We start from the raw sequence: 26705 nt of genomic DNA, 5'->3' as shown, positions 1-26705 counted from the left end.
TTAAGGGTTATAGAACCCTCTGGTCAGGTAATGGTTAGTTCTCAACAATTTTGACAATGTTGTAAACAATGGTGTCAAAGATATCATGTGGAGCAGAGTGGAGACAGTCACAACATTGTCTTTCGAGTCAGTTTTGTTTGCTCCCTTTAAGTTAAAAGCAACAAGGCTTCACTCCAAATGAACACTAAAATTTATTACATGCAACGAAATGAATGCACACTCTATGTGGCTTTCTAAGATCTCTACACAAATGCACATAAATGCACAAATGCTTGCAATTGTACTCCATGTCAAAATGCATGAATGCATTGTTGCGGCTTATTTATGTGTTATTTTTATGTTAAGCTAAAATGGTTTTAATTTTAAAACAAATGAAAAGTTAACCGGAATATTAATAAAGCTGTACAGATGACAATTTATGCAGAAACTCAGCTCCAAAACAGACACCCTCCTTTACTCTATGAACGTATCTCTCACTCTACATAGTCTGACAGTTTAAAGTGTGTCATATGAAATCAACACATTATATGAGAAGATGATTTACTTATATCTTCACAACATCATAAGGATGTGCTATCTCCTGAATATTTCTGAGACAGATGCACCATAAATTATCATCTGTATAAAACTGGGAAGAAAATGGCACAAAATCCTCAGTAATTATTGAAAAGTAAAATATTCGAACGTTGTCTTCTATAACACATATTTTTACCTGAGAAAATGTAATTTAGTGTTTCATGACCCTTTGATGTGAATTTATCCATTTGTTATCTGTTCTTTAACATAACTGGAAAAGTCTGAATAACATAAATAAACTGTTGCTAAGATTTTAAGGATATGAAATAATACTTTTCTGTTTTGCTTTGTCAGTTTTTAAACCAGAGGAACTGAGGCAGGCCCTGATGCCTACACTGGAGTCTCTTTATCGCCAGGACCCCGAGTCTCTGCCCTTCCGCCAGCCTGTAGACCCTTCACTGTTGGGAATACCAGTACGTATGCTGTCTGCTTGTCTTTGAAACTTTGCAGACTTTTTGCAAAGACCCAAGGCCATGATATGGTCTCCCAAAACAGATATCTGATTCAGAACAGAACTGATTATTGTCCATAATTTTGGTCTTAATTTTGGTAATTAATTTGTCTTATAAATTTTCATTTACCGATTGTTAATGACCAATCAAAGGAACTATATTCACACTTGAACCGTATTCATTAATAAACATGTGGGTTTTAAATGTAATGGAATGTCTACCATCAGAAATATCACACCCACTTCAATTAACACAATATAATCTTCAAACAACAAAAAATAGCAAGGTGATTATAAACAATACCATAAAGTACTTGAATTATACTTCAAAAATACCTGAATTAATCTGTTGTAGTTTCTACAACTTTAGTTTTTACTGCAGTAAAGTATGGTGTAGTATAATATACCCTAAAGGAGTGGTCGCCAAACAGTCGATCGCGATCGCTTTGGGATTGATTGCTTTGTTTAGTGGTAAAGCTCTTGGACTTATCATAAAAGCTAGAAGTGTGGCCCTCTCAGTCCGGAATACTTGAGGTGTCACAACAACCTCTCACAATTGCCATTAGTGCCTAGTCGGGTCTTCAGACCTACTACTCATAAGGCACTTGAGCATAGGGTAAGAGCAGCCTAATCTCGTTTCCAGGCTATTGATTGCTAATTGCCCTGCACTAAGCTATGCAACAATTAATTCTCAAATCACTTAACTTTGCTGCAGCATAGTAAAGGGCAGCCTCACAAAGAGTCTCAGCTAGTATTTACTTCAAGGTTGAGGCCTTGTTTTCAATTCAGGTGTCCAGTCTGCCCTGCATCTTCTCAATTGTCATCCCCTCAAAGTCTGTGATGGGCCAGTTTTTGATCTCCATTACATCATTGGAGAGGCATTCCAGACAAGAAATTGGTTCTGAATGCGGTCAAAGAAGTATATTGTGTTCAGTCCAGTTGTTCAGACATTGTTTTGCCGTCCAAAGACTTTCTGGGTGGTGGACCCTCTTCTTCAAGCATAGCTTTCATCTAGCCCATAGCTGCTAGATGTTATTCCACCAGTTTTGCAGCATTTTGTGGGGTGCTTCTTTTAGATGTCTGTGATATCTCTGAATGAGAATAAAAAAATAAAAAAAAACTGTTCATGATTTTGTGAGATGAGAGGTTACATGCAACTCCTTCTACCATGCAATAATGGTCTCTAGTGGTCTTCCTCTATTGATAGAGCTATGGTTACCTCAGTAACCAGCATCATTCTGGTACTCGCATTTATACTATATATCAATATACTATATTTCTACTATACTCCCATTTGCAGTTTATAGTCAGTAATGCAAAACACAGGTCTAAATCACAGGTAAAAGTTCACCTCCGATTGCTGACCTGATCTTACTCCTAGCGCTCCAGTCAGCACTTCCCTGAGTCTTATTACCAGCGTCTTTCTCAGGGTCAATTAACCATGCTCATTTATTCACATGTCTCTGTATACATAGAGTAAAAATCTATCACGGTTGACAATTCATTCAATTTTACTAACACTACACTTTTTATAAAAATGAACATTTGATTAAATGTATACCTATTGTGTAGGAGTTAAAAATTGATAAAATTGTTAAAATTGCATAATTTGGGGAACTAGTACGCTAAATATCTCATTTATGTAAACGGAAGTTTCTACTGTTCATGATGATTGTAATTTTGACCAATTTCAGGACTATTTTGACATTGTGAAAAATCCAATGGACTTGTCTACTATCAAACGAAAGCTTGACACAGGCCAGTACCAGGAGCCATGGCAGTATGTAGATGACATCTGGCTTATGTTCAACAACGCCTGGCTGTACAATCGTAAGACATCACGGGTCTACAAGTACTGCTCCAAACTGGCGGAGGTCTTTGAGCAAGAAATTGACCCAGTCATGCAGAGCCTTGGCTACTGTTGTGGGAGAAAGGTACAGTTGAGAACACAGGACTGTTTGTACAAATTAAATTAGTTTTATAAGATACTGCCTATTTTACAAATCGATATTTTCTTTTTTTTGTGGACAGAATGAATGAGAGTTTGGGGCTGATTCTGTAATGATCATTAGAGAGTATGTGTTGAGCTGGCAGAGGGTGATCATAATAGGGTTTTTAGTATTAGCGCAGATTCAAGTACATGTTGATCTGAAAGGGACCTAAAATTGATCTGATATTTTATATATAGGTATGTTTTTGCCAAAATAACATTGGCTAAGGTTTTTTTGTTTGTTTCTTTACAGCTTGAATTTTCTCCCCAAACTCTGTGCTGCTATGGGAAACAGTTATGCACTATACCACGAGATGCTGCTTACTTTAGTTATCAGAACAGGTAAGAAACTTATGACTGAGGGGAGTTTCAGCAGACAAATAAGCAAATATTTATCTGAAATGACCTGCATTTTGATTATTTCTTTCAAATGCATGCAACATTTTTTAAACAGCAGTTTTCCCCTCTGTTCTTAACTATATAGAGTGAATTGATAATTGTTAGGGGTGTAATGGATCACGGTTGATCCGTGATTCGTATTGATCACAACCCACGAACACACATGGCCTGCAGATCAATAATTTTTTTTTACTGGTAGATTAATCCTAAATTTGTAACAATCACAGAGAGATTGCCTCTCGCGTGATTCCAATAACATGTATAAAAGCATTTAGGCTTTCCTGTAAGATATAATGATAACGGAAGAAGTTGTGGTAGGTTTTTTGGTATGTGATGGGTTTCATTTAAAGGTGTTTAAAGGTGTCACTAATTGTTTAGCCTGCATCAATGCATTCGATGTAAGCTGCATGATTAATCATTAGAAGATCGGTATCTCAACAGCCACGCAACATAAATGGTGGTGATGTGCATGTTTATTAAATTCTTAAATCACTGCATTCAAATCTGAAAACGCAAAAATCAAGAAAGAGATTGAGTCATTAGTCTTTTGAGTTAGTTATAAAGTTAGTCAAATAACATTGAAGTGCTGGGATAACAGTTTATAGTTTGGATAAAACCACTGATGATCATGGTAAAGATTAAAATGACCGTCATATGCTCAGAATTGAAAGTTGTAGGCAGCAATTACATTGTTTAATCAACCAGCTATCAAAATTATTCCTCTTAATAAAAAAATTGACTTCTTGCAATGAAACATGACATTTCATGAGTAATTAACTGAGTCATTTATTGGAAATAAGACTAACATTTATATGGGTTGTACAAATTCTAATGTTAAATTTCGACATTTAGCGTCTTAGGCAACAGTAGTTGTAACTGTAAAGCAACTGTAGTTTTAACTGTAAAATATTCAATACTGTAAAAAAATCCATTATTTTTATTCAGCTAATTATTTCTTTATTTTATTTGTAATAAAATTACAGGTTCTAAGTTCTGTTTGTTAAAATCAAAAGTGTCTTGCACTACTGTTTTCGTAATAAGCGGAAAGCAAATTACATTTCTCTCCTCTTTTTGTCTTATCAGAAAAAAAAAAAAAAACATTATGTGATCTGAACCGTAATATTTGTGATCCGTTAAACCACTAATAATTGCATTTTGGTTGATTAGCCTGTCTTTATTATTTTATATTTTCCACCAATCAGTTCATAGTCCATTGTAAATCTCAACCTGTGTGAAAAGACCTGGCATTTTAAAGCATACTCCTTTTCTCTTACATATAATCATTAAAACAATCTAATAGAATCATACATTTACCAAGTCAGTTGTAAACCAGGTTTCTTGAAACAAAATTAGTCTTTTTTTTTTTTTTTCATACGGGCTGTTTGAGCTTGTATGCCTAGACGTGTTTAGTCAAATTTATGGTTTTCAAAATGATTCGAAATATTCTATCTGTAAAATCATATGATCCATTTTATTCATTTTTTCTGTAGTGTAATGTAATGTACGATTCGACTCTGGCATTAATAGAAATCTTCAAAGGACATCTTTAAAATGCCTGTTTGCTTGACTTTTTGGCTGCAGTGAGTTTGTTTGTTTAATGTGCTCACGTGTCCTTAAGTCTCAACACCTTTCACAATTGATTCTGCTCCTTTTTTTTGCTGAAATGGTTTTTCTCATTATAGATGTAAATGCTAATCTGTGCTTTGCTTTGGCTTTCTGCTTGTCTCTGTTGTCTCCCTCCGTATCCATCCATTTCTGTCTTGTCTAATGTTTTTCTTTGTCGACCCTTTTCTTCTTTCCTGTACTTTGACGTTTGTCATGTCTGCTATCGCCTGCTTTCATCTGACCAATCATCTGCACCTAAACCCCTCCCTGCTCAAATCCTGCATCATGATTGGCTCTTCTGGCGATGACCCTGTCCTGCGCTTCCCTTTGGCCTGCCTGCCCTGCCTTGTCCTGCACTGATTGGTGGCTACCTCCTCGTTGCCTTGCTGTGATTGGCTGTGATGTTGGCACATGGTGTAGTTCACCAAAATATGGGCTTCTTGCTGACAGGTACCACTTCTGCGAGAAGTGTTTCAATGAGATCCAGGGTGAAACCGTGTCCTTGGGAGACGATCCATCCCAACCTCAAACGTAAGTTGACTCTTCTTGCACACTAATTTAATCTGCTTTAATGCAGACACTAGAGCAATATCATTCTGTATTGTCAAACCCCCTATATTAGGCATGGGCTGGTATAAGTTTGTGAAGGTATGATAGCTGGATAAAAACATCACTGTTTCACAGTATTTTGATTACTGCTCTAAGGGTGCTTTCACACCTTTTTGTTCCGAAACAGAGATTACAATTGTTACATTGTTGCTCTTTGCTCTTGGAGCGGTTCGCTTTCACATTGCAAAGTTTCTAATCAGAGCAAAAGAGCTAAAACAAGTCACGTGCGAGTAAACTCTCCTCACATTGGTCAGAGTGTCAGGGTTTATTTTGCAGCGTCCCGCTAAGCTGTCAGGAGAGGTGGTGGCTTGATGGTGATTGACAGGGTGCGCGCGCGATGTGTCTGAGGAGAGATTCGGTGGGGAGGGGAGAGAAGGGTAAGCGACGTAGCCTATTTGAGGACTGGAGGGAGACGCGAGATTACCAGGAGATCATCACTCGTTTGCGGGCATCCGGAGACTCGCGAAACTTCCCGCCATGCTCATAATTCTCTCTTCATATAGCCGTATGCCTATTACATATCCATAAAACACTGTAATATAACCACGCTCGGATCGCTTTTTCACTGCAATCAAACCGCTCCAGGGTTTTTTTCAATCGAGCCAAGACCACCTCATTCAAGCGATCTCTGAGCGATTACTTTGGCGCGGAACAGAGCGCGATTGCCCTGTTCACATATGCCAAACTAACCGCGCTAACTGGGCAATCGAGACAATCGTTCCGAAACAAAAGTGTAGGTGTAAAAGCACCCTAAAATAAGTTTTCTTTTTAGATGCCCTAGTAAAAAACAACACCTTTTCCCCTCATTGAACACAATATACAGTATTTCATTTGACTTTTTTCACATTTATAATATTTTGGAACAGTAAACATGTCAGGCTAAATAATTAAATAATAAATCATTGACTTCTGCTAGGTTTAGTTTTAAAAAACACAGGTTTCTTCACAACACAAAAACACCTTTACAAAAAAAAACTTTACATATACCTTAGGAACGGTATGACATGAATTGTTTGCAATTTTAAAACAATGACTTTTCCAAAGTGCAGTATAAACCTTAAAACCGGTTATTATCCCATGCCTAATATATATAAATACACAATTCACTTGGATTACTGTTTGAAAATTTGAAGCAGGATTTGTGAAGACAATATGTGCACCCTTTGAGCCTTTCCATGTTGCATGGTCTTTTCTTGTTTTAATAGAGCTACAATTTTCCTGAATATTTCTAGATCAATCAACAAAGATCAGTTTGAAAAGAAGAAAAATGACACACTTGACCCTGAGCTGTAAGTTTACGGAACTTATTCCAGTTTTGTGCATTTTGCAAAATTCTCAGTGTTTATGCTTTTTTTTTGCTTTTTTCCTTTTTGTTTTCTTTGTAGATTTGTGGAATGTATGGATTGTGGCCGTAAGATGCATCAGATTTGCGTTTTGCACAATGAAACTATATGGCCATCAGGGTAAGCTACCTGCATTTAAATAGATTCATATCAAGGTTATAATAGTTTTAGATTTTTTTATTAGTTTTGGTTTTTATTTTGTTTTAACTTTTTTTTGTTTTTAAATTCAGTTAGTTTTAATTATTTTTCAGAGGTAGCTAGATTTACTTGTTTTTATATTTTGAATTTGCTTAGTTTTAGTTAATTTTTAATTAGTTTCAATGTTTTAGTTTTTTAGTTTTTTTTAACTTGTAGTTTTTTGTTTGTTTGCTTTTTTGTAAATTACAATATTTGTTAGGTGCACAATTCAATATCATCAGAATAAATATTGTATAATAAAAACTCAACCAAACATACATTTTTGAAACGTGTATTCAGATGACACATGAACACTTCCATCTACCCATCTTCAAATTCAAATACGACAGCCCACAGGATAGCAGCCCTAAATACAATATGTCTGCAAGGCTGCTTCTTAGGTTAGATAAATGGTAGTTATGGAAAGTTCAGATCTTTAACACAAACCGGATCTTTTGAGACAATCCTACCATGTTTGGATTTAACATATCAAATATATAGTCAGCAATCAATTTTAGGCAGTTCAAACATTATGATCTGACAAGTTTCTTACAGTTAAGTTTTGCAACCCAACTAAAGCATGATTCACTTATTTAAATTCCATTACGACTTTCCTCTCAATGAAGCCGTGCTGCAGTTATGCAGTATTATGCATTATTATGAGTTCACCCGTTCTCAAATCCAATCTCAGTTTACTGTTCAAATTTTCCTAGAAAATTGGTTTATTTTGAGTCAGAGGGGGGTTATTAGGCATGTAAAAAGTAAGTTGTTTATGAATAAGTGCTTACTGGAGATGTATATTGTTTCAAATTATTTAGTTTGATTTGGTGAACTAGTTCAATCGGTTCACTTAGAAGATCTGCTGAAAAAGAATGCTTTGTTTCTCAATCACTAATACAGAAATAAAACTCATTACTGGTGGACACAAATGTGTTGAATGCATTTAAGTCTCTGCTCGGGTCGTATTTAATATGGTCACCATGTTACTGTCATGTCCAGTTGTTATTGTCATGGGAGCAACAGCGAGCATGACTGGAGGAGGGCCTTGATCTGGCCAATAGCATCAGTATTACAGACCCTGAGGTGCTGTACGGGTCAAACACCTGGTGTAGGAGCAAAATTGGTAATGCGAAGTAAATAGATTTACTTCTAAAAGGCCTACGTATTATTAAATACATTAAGAAAATCAAAAACAAAGAATGTTATTGTAATTTTTGTTAGTTTCAGTTAGTTTTTTTAAATACTCACTACAGTTTGTTGGTTCTAGTTAAAAAAAAAAAACTCAGTTTTATTTTTTTTCCAGTTAACGAAAATGTATTTTCAATTCTATTTTTCTTTTTTTTGTTCGCTTTTGTTAATTATAATAACCTGGATTTTTGTCAACTTTGGTTTTTGAAAGGAGGTACAAAATAAAAGGCATTACACACTGATATAATTCCAGAATTTTCCTTTTTGTCTTGTTTAGCTTTGTGTGTGATGGTTGTCTGAAGAAGTCCAACAAAACCCGCAAAGAGAATAAATATGCTGCTAAAAGTATGTAGTTCCATTTTTACAGTTCAATAAAAAAAAATATTTTAAATCTTGATTAGGTTGGTTAACCTTGTTATTTAAACCACATTTTATGTGGACTTTCAGGGCTTCCACAGACCAAATTAGGCAATTTTTTGGAAACGCGGGTAAATGCCTATCTGAAGCGACAAAATCATCCAGAATCTGGTGAAGTCACTGTTCGTGTTGTTCATGTCTCAGAAAAAATGGTGGAAGTCAAACCAGGCATGAAGTCTAGGTGAGAAGTGATAGATTAGTATCACTTGAATTTAATATTTATCCATTTAAACATTTTAGTGGTTCCTTCAAAATGTTTTGTTAATTATAATATACTTGGATTTTATTTTTCCATTTCACAGGTTTGTGGATAGTGGAGAAATGTCAGAGTCTTTCCCATACAAATCGAAAGCTTTATTTGCGTTTGAGGAGATTGATGGTGTTGATGTTTGCTTCTTTGGGATGCATGTGCAAGAGTATGGCTCAGACTGTCCACCACCTAATCAAAGGTTAGACATATGTTTTGCTTAACATGTATTTGATCTGTAGCCTTTTTTATGTCCTGCTAAATGATTGTTCCTTTCTCCACTCTTTAGACGGGTTTACATATCCTATTTGGACAGTGTCCACTTCTTTCAGCCACGCTTTTTAAGAACAGAGGTGTACCATGAAATCCTTATAGGATATCTTGATTATGCCAAAAGACAAGGGTAAGATGATACTACCAGGCTCAGTTCACATTGACTTGTGAAGTTCTTGATTAAGCCTTTTTTGTTTATTTGCTCTTTCTTAGGTTTACCACAGGACACATCTGGGCCTGCCCTCCTAGCGAAGGAGATGATTACATCTTCCATTGTCATCCTGCAGACCAGAAGATACCCAAGCCCAAGCGACTGCAAGAGTGGTATAAGAAGATGCTGGACAAAGCTGTCGCAGAGCGTGTTGTGCATGATTACAAGGTACAATTTAGACGTTTTAAATTATTACACATTTTATTAGCATCGAAATGAGAAATCAAGGAATGTTTATTTATTAGTTTGTTTTATTATTTTTTAGGACATCTTCAAACAGGCAACAGAAGATCGTCTCACTAGTGCCAAAGAACTGCCCTATTTTGAGGGTGATTTCTGGCCTAATGTTCTTGAAGAAAGCATTAAAGAATTGGAGCAAGAAGAAGAGGAAAGAAAGAGGGAAGAAAACAGCACATCCAATGAGAGTGTTGAGGTTAGTCTTTAAGCTTTTATCTTATCTTTTATCTTATCTCAATTTTTCACACAACCGTGAATCTTTCTCATTGTTTCTTTAGACAACAAAAGGTGACAGCAAAAATGCCAAGAAAAAGAACAACAAGAAGACGAGCAAGAACAAGAGCAGTTTAAGCCGAGGAAACAAAAAGAAGCCTGGAATGCCAAATGTGTCTAATGACCTTTCACAGAAGCTCTATGCCACGATGGAAAAGCACAAAGAGGTATGAGATCTCTGTACTGTGATGTTTCACTAAGAAACAACTTGTCAAGCCTCGTCTGTGTTTGTTGAGTTTGGTGATAGACATATTTATTTGTAGTGATCACATATTACTTTGAATAATTTATTATTTTGTTTTTAAATCCAACCTGTTTTCATCTTCGCTAGGTGTTCTTTGTTATCCGGCTGTTTGCAGCACCCAATTCTAATGCTCTTCTGCCCATTGTTGACCCGGATCCCTTGATGGCCTGTGATTTGATGGATGGTCGCGATGCCTTCCTAACAATTGCACGAGACAAGCACTTGGAGTTTTCCTCATTGCGACGTTCCAAATGGAGCACTATGTGCATGCTGGTAGAACTGCACAACCAAAGCCAGGACCGCTTTGTCTATACCTGTAATGAGTGCAAACACCATGTTGAAACTCGCTTCCATTGCACTGTGTGCGAGGTAAGAACTAAATAGTAGCAGGGCTTTACAGGACCTTTTGTTGTTTGAAAGTTTTAAAGATTAATGATGTTTTCATTAGTATATAAAGCTAATATGCCCGAATATATTCCACTTTTCCTCTAGTAAATTGAGTTTTTTTTTTTGCATTGTTCTGTATTGGTCAAAATTAATACCTAGGAAATCTGGAAGTCTGGTCACTCTAGTTGTATAGAAATGATCAGATCTGTTTAATAATGGTAATTGATACACATTGTCTAGTACACAATAATAACTTGATCATTTAGTGATTTCTCTAACTTTTCTTTCACAGGACTATGATCTCTGCATCACTTGCTACAATACAAAAGGTCATGAGCACAAGATGGACAAACTGGGCTTGGGGTTGGACGACGAAAGCAACAGTCAGGTTGCTTCCACAACACAGAATCCAGGAGACTCCCGGCGTCTCAGCATTCAGCGGTGCATCCAGTCTCTGGTGCATGCCTGCCAGTGTCGCAATGCCAACTGCTCACTTCCATCTTGCCAAAAAATGAAACGTGTAGTTCAGCATACCAAAGGCTGCAAACGCAAGACCAATGGTGGTTGTCCTATCTGCAAGCAGCTCATTGCGCTTTGTTGTTACCATGCAAAACACTGCCAAGAGAACAAATGTCCTGTGCCGTTCTGCCTCAACATCAAGCAGAAACTGCGGCAACAGCAACTCCAGCACAGGCTACAGCAGGCCCAGATGGTGCGTAGAAGAATGGCCAGTATGCAAAGGACAGGCCAACAGCTTCCAGGAGGTGGTTGTGGTCTGCCATCTCCTGGGAACGGCTGTAATACTGGTCCGAGCACTCCAACACCGAGCACTCAGCCACCTACCCCTCAGACGCCCAATCAGCAATGTCAGCCTCCAGCTACTCAACCTGGTGTTGGCAATGTTCCATCACAGCAGCAACAGCAGTTGGCAGGGATGGCCCATCAGTACCAGCCAATATCTGGAAGTGGTGGGATGATTAACTCCTCACAGCAGTCAATGTTACCACAGCAGCAGCAACAGCCAACACCAGCTCAGCATCTCCAGAATGCCAACAACCTTCCTCCATATGTGCAAAGACCTACAGGCTCATCTCCACATTCTCAGTCAATGGGAAAGCCAGGCATGGTTCCAGGTGGCTTCTCTCAACAGCAACAATCAAACCTAGGGCAGCCTGTGATGCCACAACATCAGCCACCTGGCCCCCCACCTGCAGCTGTAGAAATTGCCATGAAAATTCAGCGAGTCGCTGAGACACAACGACAGATGGCTCAGCAAAAGATCCTGCAAAGAAACCAGGCTCCTGGCATGATGCCTCCCCATGGCTTACATCAGGGTCCGCAAACTCAAAACCAGATGGGCATAAACCTTCCTGGCACTGCAATGGTTGGGCCTTCCCAGGCACAAGTAGCAGTGGCTCGAAATCAAATGGATCAACAGCAGGGAATGGTCACAGCAGGCATGCAACAGCAGCAGCCAGGACCTCGGTCTCAGCTTCCCCAAGTCCAGTTGCAGCAGGGCCAGCAAGGAGCACCTCAACTTCAGGTGTCACCACAACAGCAGTGGACTGGTCCTGGCATGCCTCCTCAACAGAGACCAGGGGTAATGAACCAAATGGGTCTGCAAGGGATGGCTGCACCACAACATCAGCAGCAGCAAGCTGTTGGTCAATCGCAGCCGCAAGGAAACTCTGGTGTAATGGGTATGATAAGTAGCCAAGGAGGGGCTGCACCTGCAGGCGCTGGTCCTGGAAATCACTCTCAGGCTGCCTTACAAGACCTTTTAAGGTTCTTAAGATTACCCAGCTCTCCCCATCAACAGCAGCAAGTCCTGAGTATACTACGTTCAAACCCTCTACTCATGGCAACCTTTATAAGGCAACGGGCTCCTAGGTACCTTGGTCGAGGTGGTCCTGGAGCAGGAGGTGCAGGTGTTCCAGGTGGACCTGGTGGAGGTCCAGGCATCATGGATGGCCAGCAAATGAATGTAAATCCCAATGCAGCTCAGGGTGGTATGCACATGACACAAGGAACGACCATGCAAATGAATCCACTTCAACAACAACAACAGCAGCAGCAAATTCAACAGCGTCCTATGATGAGTGGAAATTTGCAGCAGCAACAGCAAATGGCAGTATTACAGCAGCAGCAGCAACAAGGTGTTATGCCCAGTCAAGGCACGAACATCTCTAATATCCCTCCCCAGTTAAGGGAAATGATGAGACGGCATTTGCAGCAGCAGCAGCAGCAACAACAACAACAACAACAACAACAACAACAACAACAACAACAACAGCAGCAACAGCAGCAGCAGCATCAACAGATGGGTAACCATGCTCAGTTCCAGCATCCTCAACCACCCCAGCAGCAGGGTTATCTAGGCCAGTCTGGAATTCCTCCTCAGCAGCCAGGCCAACCTCACCCAGGTGGTCTCCAGCAACAACAGGGAGGGGCCCAGCCTGGAACCCAGCAAAACTACTCTGGGTCTGTGTCCCATCAGCAGGTTGCAGCAGCTCTGCAACATAGCTTACAGCAACAGCAACTTCAAATGCAACAGCAGCAGAGTGCTATGGGAGGATATCAAGGTGCTGATGGAGGACCTGGAGGTGGTGGTCCCCTCCAGCAGCAGCAGCAGCAGATGCAGTCAGCTCCTATGGGCTCACAGCCGCAAATGTTTCAGCAAGCTATACAGCAACGGCTCCTCCAGCAGCAACAGTCACACCTCGGAGGAGGATCTCCTGCTCAACACAATCCTATGAGTCCACAGCAGTCCCAGCAACAGATGTCCCAGTCTCCCCATTTACAGGGCCAGTTGCCCAATTCTCTCGGCAACCAAGTTCGCTCTCCCCAACCATCACCTCGTCCCCAGTCCCAGCCACCAAACTCTAGTCCATCTCCTCGCTTGCAGCCCCAGCCGTCACCCCATCACATCTCACCCCAGACTGGGTCGCCCCACCCAGGTCACCTTCCTCAACACCACAGTGGCATGGCTGCTCCTCCACCGCCACAGCAACAAGCACAGGCATCCCAGCAGCAGCAACAGGTTAACGCCATGGACCAGGGCCCATTTGGAGCAGACCAGAATGTTTTGCTTTCACAGTTAAGCGGGATGGGAGCCTTACATGGGCAGGGAACAAATGACATGCTGACGAATAACCAGGATATGGGCTCGAACATTAATCACTCGTTGGATTTGATGTAATGTTGCAGTGCTCAGAGAAATGTCTTGGTTGTTAGGCTTTGGTCGCAGATTTAGGATTTAAAAAGGTTGTCATCGATAGTATTATTATTATTATTTAATATTTTTCTTATGTAATTGAAAAGAACTTCCTATGGGAGATACTACATGTGCAAGTCAACAAATTAAGTTAAATGAATGGTAAGTTATTGTTGTTAATATATAGATATATATAAATATATTTTTTGCCAATTGTGTTGAAAGGGTTTTTGGTTAAGGGATGGAGAAATTGCTTTCTCCTTGCGATACGACCAGAAATATTTTTGGGGCATAGAAGTCTGCCTTTTTTATAGATATTTTTTAAGATTTTAAATATGGCATGAAATTAAAAAGCAAAATTCAAAAACAAAATGGACTGTTTTTTTTTTTTTTTCACAGAACAGTCTAGAATGTCATCAGTTTGAAGACTTAGATTTATTCTCGCATATGTAATGATTATGATGGCATTGGTAATAACTGTTATTTATTGCTCCGCTCTTTTGGTTGGCTAATAGATATTTTCTTGTTCTTTTATTTTGAACAGTTTATGGCATCTGCTATTTGAACCTCCTACAATTCTTGAAGAGTATATTTTTGTTATTGAATGACTAAATGGATGAATTTTTATTCTTTTTTTTTGTATCTTCTGTTCATTTTACAATTTGTTTGAGGGGTTGATGGGGCTCAAGTGAAGTTTTGGGAAAAGTATGTATTTTCTGATGGCTTGTTGCATGGGAAATATCTGTCCTCCTATGCATGTTGCAGTTTTTCCACCCTTCCCATGAATGTTTTCACCATGCCCTCCTTCTCCTTAATGGAACCTGGTGATTCTGCAGGTGTGTGTATAAGTGTGTGTGTTGGACAGCGCAGTGATCTCTACTAAGATGAGGGATTTTGGATTTTGCAAATAATCATCTTGAACTTCCCTCTGCCTCCTCCTTCACGTCTTTCCAGTAAGGAATTGTTGCTCTGATTCTTCACATCCATCTCTAGTGTTCTGAACTTTGGGATTTACTGATCACCTTAATGTATAAAGAACAATTCTGACCTGAAAATAAATTTCTGAAAATGAAATGTCTTTGTTAAACAAATACACATATGTGAATGGAGATAAGTGGACAGATGTTTCCTCTTGACGTAAGATCCTTCGAGCTGAAGAATAATGGGCAGCTTAGATTTAACCTGAGAGATTTTCTTTTTATACATAAATGGCTTGGAAATCAGACGAGCACCAATGCGCCTTTGTATGTGTGCTTCATTAGTGTGTACTAAACCAACACTGACTGTCATTTATGTGTGCACAAATACAGCAAAGAAGAGTTTTAGATTAAAGAAAACGTGGAAGGTCTTTCTGATGGCATATGACAATAACCTATATAATTATTATTAATATTTCTTCTTGGTTAAAGAGGTGCTGGATGACTTCACAACAGAGGCAATATGGCTTTAGACTTATTTTATAAAGATGAAGAGAACAATATTTGTTTTATATATAAATATATAGATATATTTAATTTTATTTTTGAGAATAATAAAGTTTGATTTTACACTTTTTTCAAAGATGTATTGATGATGCAACATGACACTCTTATACCATACGTCCCACTTTGGGGAAATCTGAAAAACATCATGGCATTTTAAGGAAATGTCTTATGAGTGAAGTATATAGATTATGATTCATTGTATAAATCATGGCAATTTGCTTTGATCTGTTAAGTTTCATTTCTAAAACTAACTGGAAAAAAAATCAACCATACAGTTTTATGGTTCCTAGTTTTGACCACTTTTCTCTTGCTAACACTTTGGTGCTTGCTGAGAGGAGCAAAAACAAAACCACAAAAAAAAAAAAAAAAACCCTGTTGCTCTGATTTCAGTAGTTTTACTGTCTGTTTGTTTGTTTGTTTGGCTGTTCTTTTATAAGGTTATTATGGTGGTCAGATTTTTTGCCAATTATTTAATTGTACATTAAAATGTTTGTACCATACAAAAATAATTGGATTGTGTTGTGGTGTGATTATTGAAATGGACCCCCCCCCTTGTTTTGTACAATCTTAAAAAACATTCTTTAATGCATGATATCTTTACACCGAAGCTTTATTTATGTCATTATAATAACAAATTTTCCTTTTTAAAGTGCAAATATTTCTAATAGCAAATGCAACCACAGACATTTGGCACAGACATTGTCTATCAAATTTATACAAGGTCAAATGAAGTCAGATACCAAACAGTTGAGCCTCCAGAGCTTCCTAGAGGTTAAAAATACATTCACCTCTATATATATATATATATATATATATATATATATATATATATATATATATATATGTATGTATGTATATATGTATGTATGTATATATGTATATATATATATATATGTATGTATATATATATATATATATATATATATATATGTGTGTGTGTGTGTGTGTGTATATATATATATATATATATATATATATATATATATATATATATATATATATATATATATATATATATATATATAAATGTTGTCTTCAGGTCTCAGTTATCATCTTAAACTAAAATAACATCAGAGATAAACAACGGAGCTATCATTGTAGACAACTGCAAAGTCAATCAAGAATAACCACAACAGGACTAAGAAACATGTTGAAAGAGTTACACAAATGCTGAGGAGGCATGAGATTTCAGCAAGCGATAGTGTTGGGGAAAATTAAACGCAATTTTATTTCATACACATAATTAGGCTAAAAGTAGAATAATGTTGTGCAATGACAAAAAGTGCAGACTTTATTCACACCACAATATTTTCCTAATCCTAAAGTCGGCACACTAAGTGTTGAAATGTATTTCAGTGGGCCATTAATAATATGTTTACTGCAGATTAGGTGTGCAATTTTAACTGAAGGTTAAGATTGTGTTAAAATGTTTAGTTTGAAGGAACGCCACTTTTTTTAGGGGGAAATAAGCTTATTTTACAAGTCACCTAGAGTTAAAGATGAGATTTACCATTTTTGAATCATTCAGAAGATCTCCAGGTCTGGCCATGAGAACTTTAACTTAGCTTAACATAAATCATTGAGTTGGATTAGACCAGTAGCTCTTCTGAGGTTACATTGTGTACTAAAACTTGACAAATTAAAGGTTACTATTTTGTAGGTCGAAAAAAGGGTTCGGGTTAGGAATTATAGTCCAAGAACTATAGCACATGCATGGCTTAAGCAGGTGCAATGACATTATGCAGCGCTGTTACTTAGCATGATATCAATAGCTAATAGATTAAATTTACACTCACTGGCCACTTTTTAGGCACACCTGTCCTATTGTTAATGCAAATTTCTAATCAGTCAATCACATGGCAACAAACCAATGCATTTAGGCATGTAGACATAGTCAAGACGATCTGCTGCAAATCAAACCGAGTATCAGAATGGGGTAAAAAAAAAATGTGATTTAAGTGACTTTGAACACGGCAAGGTTGTTGGTGCCAAACAGGCTGGTCTGAGTATTTCAGAAACTGCAGATCTCCTGGACCATAGAAAATTGGAAAAACGTGGCCTAGTCTGATGAGTCTCGATTTCTGCCGTGACTTTTGGATGGTAGGGTCAGAATTTGGCATCTATACCATGAAAGCATTGATCTATTCTGCCTTGTATCAACAGTTCAGGCTGCTGGTGGTGGTGTAATGGTGTGGGGGATATTTTCTTGGCACACTTTGGGCCCATTAATACCAATTGAGTATCGTGTCAATGCCACAGCCAACTTAAAGTATTGCTGCTGACCATGTTTATCCCTTTATGACCACAGTGTACCCATTTTCTAATGGCTACTTCCAGCAGGATAACACGCCATGTCAGTGTGAAAAGAGTGAATTATCTCAGACTGCTTTCTTTCACAAGACAGTGATTTCATTGTACTCAAATGACCTCCACAGTCTCCAGATCTCAATCCAATAGAGCACTTTTGGAATGTGGTGGAACAGGTGATTCACATCGTGGAGTGCATCTAATGAAGTGGACGCTCAGTGTAGATATTGACCTAGAAAATAACAACTTTTCATTTTCCATAATACACTTTACAGAAGAGTGTAGCTTTAAATAGGAAACTTATCAAAACTCTTTGGTCACTTTTGAGCGCGATGCTAATGGTCTAATTTGTCCGAATGATTCATGGTAAGCTAACGTAAAAGTGCTCCCCCCAGACCGAGTGAATATATCTAAAAATGGTAGTACTCAACTGTGTAACAGGTTTAGTAAAACCCATATTTTCAGACTACAAAGCATGTTTATGTTATGATATGTGCATCAACTTATACTTCAAAGTGACTTTAATAAGGCAGTTAACATCACATAAATGAATTGCGTTTGGACTAATACTGTATGAGCGTAGGTACTGTATATGTCTATGCTTCAGTAGTGGCAGCTTTACAAAGCCCTCCGCCATATTGGAACAGTAAAAGCCGGTCTGTAAACTCTCGAGAGCAAGCTAGCTGACAGTGTCTAACTATGAATATCTGTATGTGAAATGTATTTAAGCAGATGATTATGCTAAACTAATAAGAAAAAGCTATTAGCTAACATGACATAAAAAATTTAGTTTAAAAATCTGTACTATTGAGTCAATACATATAAAAACACAGGCAACACATCAACCTGATTTCCTCACAGATTTGCAAAAAAACTTTTTGCAACCTTTTCTAAAGGTTCATGAAAATCAATTGGGAAATGATGACATTTATTAACGGATATTAGGTAAAACCATTGTGTAGTATTGTTGCTTTTGCGAAATTGAAGAAAGTATTCCTCGTGAAGGATATGTGGAATCTTAAGTGTAATGGAAATGATTCTCACCTGTTCACAATTCATATCCCGATTCAAATCTGATGGCTGCACTATTGAGCATACTGTGAGAAATGATGTTGATGTTTTTTGTGAATACTGTTAAGGTACACAACATCAAAACTGACCACATTTACTTTGTTAGCAAACATTACTAGTTTTGTGGTGTGCATTCATCTGTGCAAGTCAATAAAAAATCCTTTCATAACTAGCTTGAGCATAACAACCATAATCCATTAACTTGCACTTTAAAGTTCACATGAAGCTGCAATAGTTTTTTTTTCATATTGTGATGCAGTTCCTTGAAAAACAGAATATCAAATGACCAAATAGGCGTGGCTTTTTTCTACTGCAAGCTTATTGGATGTACTGGATGATTGGCTATAATCATTTCATTCAGAAAGATGGGAAAAATAGTTTGGGGAGAGTTATTACAACATAACAGACACCTCCTCATCCCTATTTCTGTTTTAAAAGTTGAAGGGGCGTGGTTAAATGCGTTAACCACACCCAATTCCTAAAACGTACATAATCTGACAATTTAACTGAAATAAAAACAGGAATGGCCTTTTTTAATATTTCAATTAAAGATTACATTTATTCATTCATTTTCTTCAGTCCTCATTTTCCGGCTTAGTCCCTTAATTAATCTGGGGTCGCCACAGCGGAATGAACCACCAACTTATCCAGCATATGTGCTACGTACTGCGTCACCGTGTCGCCCATGAAGATTACAAAGGCAAACTGTTTATTTTCTTAATGACATGCACAGATGAGATGACTTGTTCACCTAGCAATCTGAGCTAACAAAATTATATGGTTAGTTGTGATTTCATGGGGACTTTTTTTTTCAATTTCATTCATTCATTCATTTGTTTGCTTCTTCGGCTTAGTCCCTTCACTAAGCTGGGGTCACCACTGCAGAATGAACCACCAACTTATCCAGCATATGTTTCACGCTGCGGATGCCCTTCCAGCTGCAACGCATCACTGGGAAACATCCACACACTCTTGCACACACTCACAGACACTACGGCCAATTTAGCTTCTTCAATTCACCTGTACCGCATGTCTCTGGACTGTGGGGAAAACCAGAGCACCTGGAGGAAACCCACGCAAACATGGGGAGAACATGCAAACTCCACACAGAAATGACAACTGACCCAGCAGAGGCTCAAACCAGTGCCCTTCTTGCTGTAAGGCGACAGCGCTACCCACTGCACCTTTTTCCAATTTCTTTAGTTAAATGGTTTTCCAAACATCAGTCGAAGCAAATGTTGAGTTTGTTTTTATTTTATTTTAATGATAACCTATGGATAATAGGTCAATCTGGCAGAAATAGGTCACAATAGTAAATTCAGTCGTAACTTCCGGGTAACACAGAGGATTTGATGTAGAATTAGGGGAATTAAAGTTTATAGCTCGTCAAACTTGGAAATCAAACCTTTCTCATCAGGAATTTTCCTTTTAAATAAAGATTTTAGAGTCTAATTTCTGACTAGGAAGTGCATTTGCTAATAGTTCTTTATAATATAAGGCAACTTTATACTCATTTGAGACTTATATTCTGGAAAATACATTGTGTGTGTATGTATGTATGTATGTATGTATGTATGTATGTATGTATGTATGTACGTAATGTGTGTGTGTGTGTGTGTGTGTATATATATATATATATATATATATATATATATATATATATATATATATATATATATATATATATATATACATACATACATAACATGCAATGTCTATATATATGGACAGAGTAAATATATGATCTTGGTAAACTAACAAAATGCAGTAAAAACCAATATCAGAATACTGCTTGTTTCAAGAAAATCCCATGAAACGATATGAAATAATACTGTTACTGTGACTGACTTCAATCACAATCCTGTTTAGGAAGGTTTACATTGATTAGTACTAATAGTGCAAATAAATGTAGTCTGGAACACTGAACATGGCAGTTGTGCGAGCGACATAATTAACAATACAAAAAATAGGATGTACCAAAAGTCTTGTCATCTTGCTCTCCGCATCCTCAAGTCTCTGTGCGTTCAGATCTCCATCTCCCAGCTGCTGAAGAAGCCTCTCGCAACCAAAGCCTCTCTGAAAGTCACAGTCAGTGAGTTGATGGTGATGTCCGTCACCATCACTTCCTCCGGGCCCATCACTGGACTCCAGTCTTCAGGTAAACTCATTGCCTCTGATTCAGTGGTCGGACTCCAGTCCTCTCTCCTGACGTGCTCTATGACACAGCAGATTTTATACATATTTACACCATCATCATCATCATGAATATTCAAGAGCAACACTATCTTAAAGGAACAGTCCACTTATTTTGGAAATAACAATTTTACAACTTTATATTTTTAAATCCATTCAGGTTTTCCCTGGGTTTAGCAGGGGCCCCTTTATGCTTTTTTTTTTGTCTTGTTTCTAGTCCAAACATCTAAAAGTTTTTAAATCAAGAAGCATTTTCTAGAAAAAGCAGAACATATTGTCTTGTTTTAAGAAATAATATGCTAAAATGAGGTGAGTTTTTCCTTATATCAAGCTAAATAATCTGCCAAAGGGGTAAGCAAAATAATCTCAATCACAAATCGAAAAACAAGATTATTTTGCTTATCCCATATTTTTTTCTTAAAACAAGACAATATGTTTTGCTTGTCTAGAAAATGCTTCTTGATTTAAGAACTTTGAGATATTTGGACTAGACACAAGACAAAAAATCTAAGTAAGAAAAGCATTTTTGCAGTGTTTTTTTGGTGAGGTATGTAGATGTTACATACAGTAGTTACTATAGGAATAACTATACATTATGCCTAATTACAACCGGCTAACCCCAAGCAAATCCTGTACCTCTGTACCTATACTGTATGCGCACATATAATGTACAACACAGTGTGTATTTTGTCATCTAGCACAAGACACTGAAAGCCTTGTAGCCTCTGATATCAAAGCAAAAAAGTAATCCTGGATATAATCAATTCAACAATAAAAAATAAACAGAACTATAGTATTGTTGGTAACACTTTACATTAACAGTACATAAATAATAATGTATTAATATGTACTAAACATGACTTTATTATGAACTGATGATGAGTTCATGTGCGCGCTAATCATGAACTAACTTTAACTACAACATGATTCACATGAGTTGATGTGTGAATAACGGCTACCTTAATTACTTGTAGTTAAAGTTAGTTCATGATTAGTGCATGCTTTAACTCATCATTAGTTCATAATAAAGTCATGTTTAGTTTACATATTAACACATCATTATTCCAGTACTATTAATGTAAAGTGTTACTGTATTTTCTATTTAATATTTACTTCTGTCATAGCAATGATTCATTTTTAACATCATTTGAAAGATACGGATACTTTTATTTAAATGAACAACAAACAAAGCAGTAGCATTTTATAATAACTACACACTATAGATCATTTATTACGCATTAGCAAATAGTGAATTCATTGTTTGTAACACATTAACTTGTTATATTAGTAAGCAGTTTCTAACTACAGATACAAATACTCTTGACTATTCTTGACTTATAAGCATATTTAAAATGTGCTTAATCATTTTACTCTTATGCTTTGTAACTGATCGATATTTCATGACTATATGAAGTATCACATTATTTACAAATCGTTTGTATTTAAAAGTAGTTGGGGTTTTTAAGATCATTCAGAAGGAGTTAGTAAATGCTTAATAAACTATTCAAATCAACATTTATATATCTTATTAGTCAGGCATATACTAATAGTTCATTTGTATGTTAATAGATGCTTTATTAACACAACTTCATCCAGTTTTGTGGCCTATTCTAAAGTGAGAACCATTCATGCTTTATAAATCACTTATAAATGACAACTAAAGGCTCAGTATCAAAGGAACAAAACATTTTTGCAATCCTATAAAAAAAAGTAAAATTACTATAAAGTTTAAACATTGCCGAATAACAGGAGTATCAAAACATAACATCAAATTGGAGTAAACAACAACAATATAATAATTTTACAATATATTATGAAACAACATTTCAGTGTTATTTAGCGAGGATTAAAAAGCTTTAATTGTCATTTATAAGTGATTTATAAAGCATGAAAAGTCCTCACTTTAAATGAGATCAAAACTGGATGAAATTGTGTTAACAAAGCATTTATTAGCATACAAATTAACTATTGGTATATGTCTGAATAATAAGGTATATAAATGTTAATTTGAATAGTTTATTAAGCATTTACTAACTCATTCTGAATGATCCTTAAAAACCAGCAGCTTCTCTCAAATAACTGGTTTGTAATACTTACTTTAGCAATGAAAAAATAACAATTAACAAAGTATGAAAATACAATCATTAAGCACCTTATATGTGTGCTTTTAAATCAAGAATAGAGCATTTGTAGATGCATTTAAAAACTGCTTTCTAACGTTTATTAATGTAGAGTTAATGCTTAACACATAATGAATGCAATATTTGCCAATGCTCAATAAATGATTCACACTGTGTAGTTATTATAGGGTGTTACCAACAAAGCTTACACTATAGATATAATATTTCAAAATATATCTATTTCAAATTCATGCTGATCTTTTAAACTTTCAAGTTTTTACTCAACGAATCCCTAGGATTTTTTTTTTCAGTTTTATTACTAGTGTTGTAGTATTTAAAACCAGTAATATTATTTTGCCTTCATCAACTGTACAGCAGAGCGCCACTGGTGCCCTTCAAAACAACAACAAAATAAAAAAAAAACACTAAAAAGGTGCAGCAGTACAGTCTTGATATCTATTTAGGTCAATGCGCTCACTTCGTCTGGCCTCAGCTCAACTAACACACTTACTGTTTAAAGTGCTGCTGCCAGTTTTAGTTCCTCCTAGTCTCGTTTCTTCTTCTTCACCCTCCTCCATGACCCCTTCATCATCTTCATCATCATCCTCTTCTTCCCTTCTGTCCCACTCTTCCTCAGACGTCTCTGCTCTCTTCTTTTTCTTGTGGTGATTGAGCTGTTGAAATATACAAGCCTCAGTGGACTGAAACCTGGGGTCCAGCGAGAGTGGCAGATGAGCTGAAGACTGGTCTGTGTGTCTGTGTGTGCTGCGGAGGTCCATCGTGTAAATGCTCCTCTATAAAAAAAGAACAAATTATAATAACAGTTTAGCACGAAAACAATCAGCGTGTAGATGTTGAGATATTACCTGCTCATGGAGTCTTTTAGGTTTTCGGCCTCTCTTTCGCCACACCACTGATCTCTCTTTCTGTTCTCTGTGTGCGGTTCAAAACCATGAGGAAAAATGCTGTTGTTTAATGAGTTCACAAGTTAGTGGCTAAAATAATGAATAAAGAGGTTTCAATTACTTTTCCTCATACGCCAAAACCAGTCGAGGGTCGAGGATGTGCTCCTCTGGCTCCCATGTGCTGTATCTTAAAAGTATCAAAAACATTAAAGGGGTAGTTCACCCAAAAAGGAAAATTTGGTCATTATATTACTCCCACTTTACTTATTCGACTTTTCTCTTCTGCTGAACACAAAAGACGATACTTTGCAGAAATCTGGAAAACCTGTAACCGTTGATTTCCATGGTATTTTTTATGGAAGTCAATGGTTACATACAGGTGTTCAGCTTTCTTCAAAATATCTTCAATCCTGTTCAACACATGAAAGAACTTCCTCAATATTCAGAACCACTTGATGATTTTCTAAATAGTGCACAGTTTTTAATTTTTGGGTGAACTGTCCTTTTAAAAACATAGACATATGTATTAACTTGACCACAGCTGCTAGACAGACACATGTAAAACTACCAAGAAATCAAAAGATACATATTATCCAGTATTTAGTCTTCTTCTTAAAAAAATAAAAAGATAATACAAATAAAAATACTTACTTTGGAGGCCACCCCTTCCACTTCAATAAATACTCCACGTGACCCTTAAAAATTTGAAATAAAAAAAGATTGTGAAATGTAACTCAGTTATCAAAAAAGTATTTACTGTATGAAAGGTGTCTTGCATGTGTGTGAATGATGTAATAATAGGTTTGCATTAAAGCTGCACGATATTGGAAAAATCTAACATTGCGATCATTTTTATATTGCGATATATATTGCAATATGAATACAATTTCACCAGATTTGTTGAATTATTATTTGGAATAAATGTTGAATTTTAGACTGATTGGGATGTAGGGGAGTGCATATGCATAAAATAAAAGAGACGATCTACAAGCAAAGCTAAAGTCAGTAAAAAAAAAAAGATATCAATTATATAAACAGTGGTCTATTGTTGTACTGTCCAAGCAGTCGAACTGTATTCAGCTATACAGTAACTGAATAATCAAATGTAAAATAATACTGGCATGCTTTATTTGATAAACAATTCAATAAAATGATGCAATTTCTTATGCCTGAATGCTTTTAAAACCCTCACAGGCCTCAAATATACACTTGCAAAATAATCAATTATAATCCAGACTTAACATTGCCTTTACTCATGGTGTTTCTATGGCGAATGATCACACTGTCATATCAATACTGAAACGATATATTGAGCAGCAATAGTGTGCATCATTGACTGGATAGTTTATCCAAAAATGCAAATGTACTTGTTATTTATTCACCCTCAAGTGGTTCCAAACCTTTCAGCTTTTTCTTCTTCCGTTGAACACAAAAGAAGATATTTTGAAGAAAGTAACCACTGACCCTCAGTAGGAAAAACAAATACTCAATGACAAACAAACAGTCAATAATTTCCAGCTTTCTTTAAAATACATAATTTTGTGTTCGACAGAAAAAAATGGATTAAGGTTTGAAACTATGGTTGAGTAAATTATATGATATTGAATCTTGGGTGAACTATCCCTCTAAGAAGACGGGGCAAGACAGCTGCTTTTTTGATGTAGTTCTGAAATAACGTTAATTTAATATAATTACTGTCATTTAAAGCCGGTTTTAATATTGTTTACAAGTAAATAAGAGCTGCTTGTACCAAAAAACTGTAAGATCAAATAAACCTCAGTTCCGCTTTAATAAATTCTTGACGTGACTTTAAAACTAAAGACAATAAATATATACAGCAATTATCAATAAACTGAATTTTATAAGAACCACACATTCTCCTTTCGATTGCACAATTCTGCGCCTTTTGTTTTTGTCTTTTTCACGTGTGCGGATGACGTAATAGGTTTGCGTCATGAAGAATTAGGAAAGGACGACTCCTGAACAGCTCCTCCTTTTATTTAAATACAGTTATGACATAATTTTACAAGAGCATAAAAGTAACCGTTATTGAATGCACATTAAGCAAAATGCATATTTTACTGTTATGTAAAAGAAATCGAGTGACACGGCAGCGTTTGTCAACAACAAAATAAAGCTTATTCTAAACCTAAATGACAAAACTTCATTAAATTCAGTTATTTAATTGGGAAAATAAAACTGCTTATTCTTCATGCGTGCTGTGCGATATGCGTCATCATCGAAGTTATTAGACTACAAACACACACTTCCACGCCGTTGTAAGGGGGTCGTGTGTGCGTGTCCTCGCCCCTCGTACATGTGTGTGTGTGTAAACAGGCACTGAACTGTCAGCTAACAGCAGCTGCACGCGCATGCCACTTACCTTCCTAACTCTTTTCTTTGTGATTGATTCCACAGCGAACACTTGCTCGCCGATTGCCGACAGTTCCATCGGTTAACGTTAAGTTCTTTTGATACAATGAAGTAGCTGTCAATGTGTCTTTGCGCGTTCCCTGCTATCGTTAAAGTATACAATGCAAACGCCACGTACTGTTAGAATGGCTGCACACGTTCGCGCTCTTCCGCTGCCTTGTTTACAAATCAGTATTTTTATGCTTTGCACTGCTCCATTTCCTTGTACTAGAGGAGTACAGTGACTTTTTAAATCTGCGACACATCTGCAGCGCGCAGCGCGCCCCCGTGCGTCACACAGCGGATGCACACGCCACAAGCAGGTAAAATATAATTAAGATAGCTTTACTTGTAGCATTATCATGGTATATG

General features: G+C 36.8%; 2 protein-coding genes across 26 annotated transcripts in view; one reads left to right on the top strand and one right to left on the bottom strand.

Moving 5' to 3' along the window:
- ep300a (E1A binding protein p300 a) overlaps positions 1 to 14910 on the top strand; it is a 34804-nt gene extending 19894 nt beyond the window's left edge. For 7 of the 24 annotated variants that reach the window (XM_073918356.1, XM_073918354.1, XM_021480295.3 and 4 more), the window contains exons 17-31: positions 871 to 989; positions 2722 to 2961; positions 3271 to 3359; positions 5442 to 5552; positions 6836 to 6919; positions 7016 to 7093; positions 8616 to 8683; positions 8786 to 8936; positions 9058 to 9204; positions 9292 to 9405; positions 9489 to 9654; positions 9752 to 9919; positions 10002 to 10163; positions 10328 to 10609; positions 10920 to 14910. In XM_073918356.1, coding sequence (XP_073774457.1) covers positions 871 to 989; positions 2722 to 2961; positions 3271 to 3359; positions 5442 to 5552; positions 6836 to 6919; positions 7016 to 7093; positions 8616 to 8683; positions 8786 to 8936; positions 9058 to 9204; positions 9292 to 9405; positions 9489 to 9654; positions 9752 to 9919; positions 10002 to 10163; positions 10328 to 10609; positions 10920 to 13826 — 4886 coding nt within the window. In that variant the 3' untranslated portion in view covers positions 13827 to 14910. The remainder of the gene's footprint in view (positions 1 to 870; positions 990 to 2721; positions 2962 to 3270; positions 3360 to 5441; positions 5553 to 6835; positions 6920 to 7015; positions 7094 to 8615; positions 8684 to 8785; positions 8937 to 9057; positions 9205 to 9291; positions 9406 to 9488; positions 9655 to 9751; positions 9920 to 10001; positions 10164 to 10327; positions 10610 to 10919) is intronic. The other 17 variants (XM_073918370.1, XM_073918369.1, XM_068224753.2 and 14 more) reach the window with 3 other exon arrangements.
- On the bottom strand, positions 174 to 26558 carry cbx7b (chromobox homolog 7b). Of its 2 annotated transcripts, XM_073918409.1 has the most exons (7): positions 26305 to 26558; positions 24573 to 24616; positions 24043 to 24108; positions 23883 to 23949; positions 23528 to 23810; positions 20681 to 20918; positions 174 to 2118 (listed from the first exon to the last, which is right to left on the bottom strand). In XM_073918409.1, the coding sequence occupies exons 1-6, from the start codon at positions 26371 to 26373 to the stop codon at positions 20728 to 20730; spliced, it is 720 nt and encodes a 239-aa protein (XP_073774510.1). In that variant the 5' UTR covers positions 26374 to 26558; the 3' UTR covers positions 174 to 2118; positions 20681 to 20727. The 2 variants fall into 2 exon arrangements, with proteins under 2 accessions (XP_073774510.1, XP_021335969.1); XM_021480294.3 differs by lacking the exon at positions 174 to 2118 and having other exon boundaries at positions 19966 to 20918.
- Between the last annotated feature and the right edge of the window lie 147 nt (positions 26559 to 26705).

Source organism: Danio rerio, chromosome 12 (genome assembly GCF_049306965.1).
Source record: "Danio rerio strain Tuebingen ecotype United States chromosome 12, GRCz12tu, whole genome shotgun sequence".
In the NCBI taxonomy this organism is placed as follows: Eukaryota; Metazoa; Chordata; class Actinopteri; order Cypriniformes; family Danionidae; genus Danio; species Danio rerio.
The sequence above is the reverse complement of the archived record's forward strand: the minus strand, read 5'-3'. Positions and strand labels throughout refer to the sequence as shown.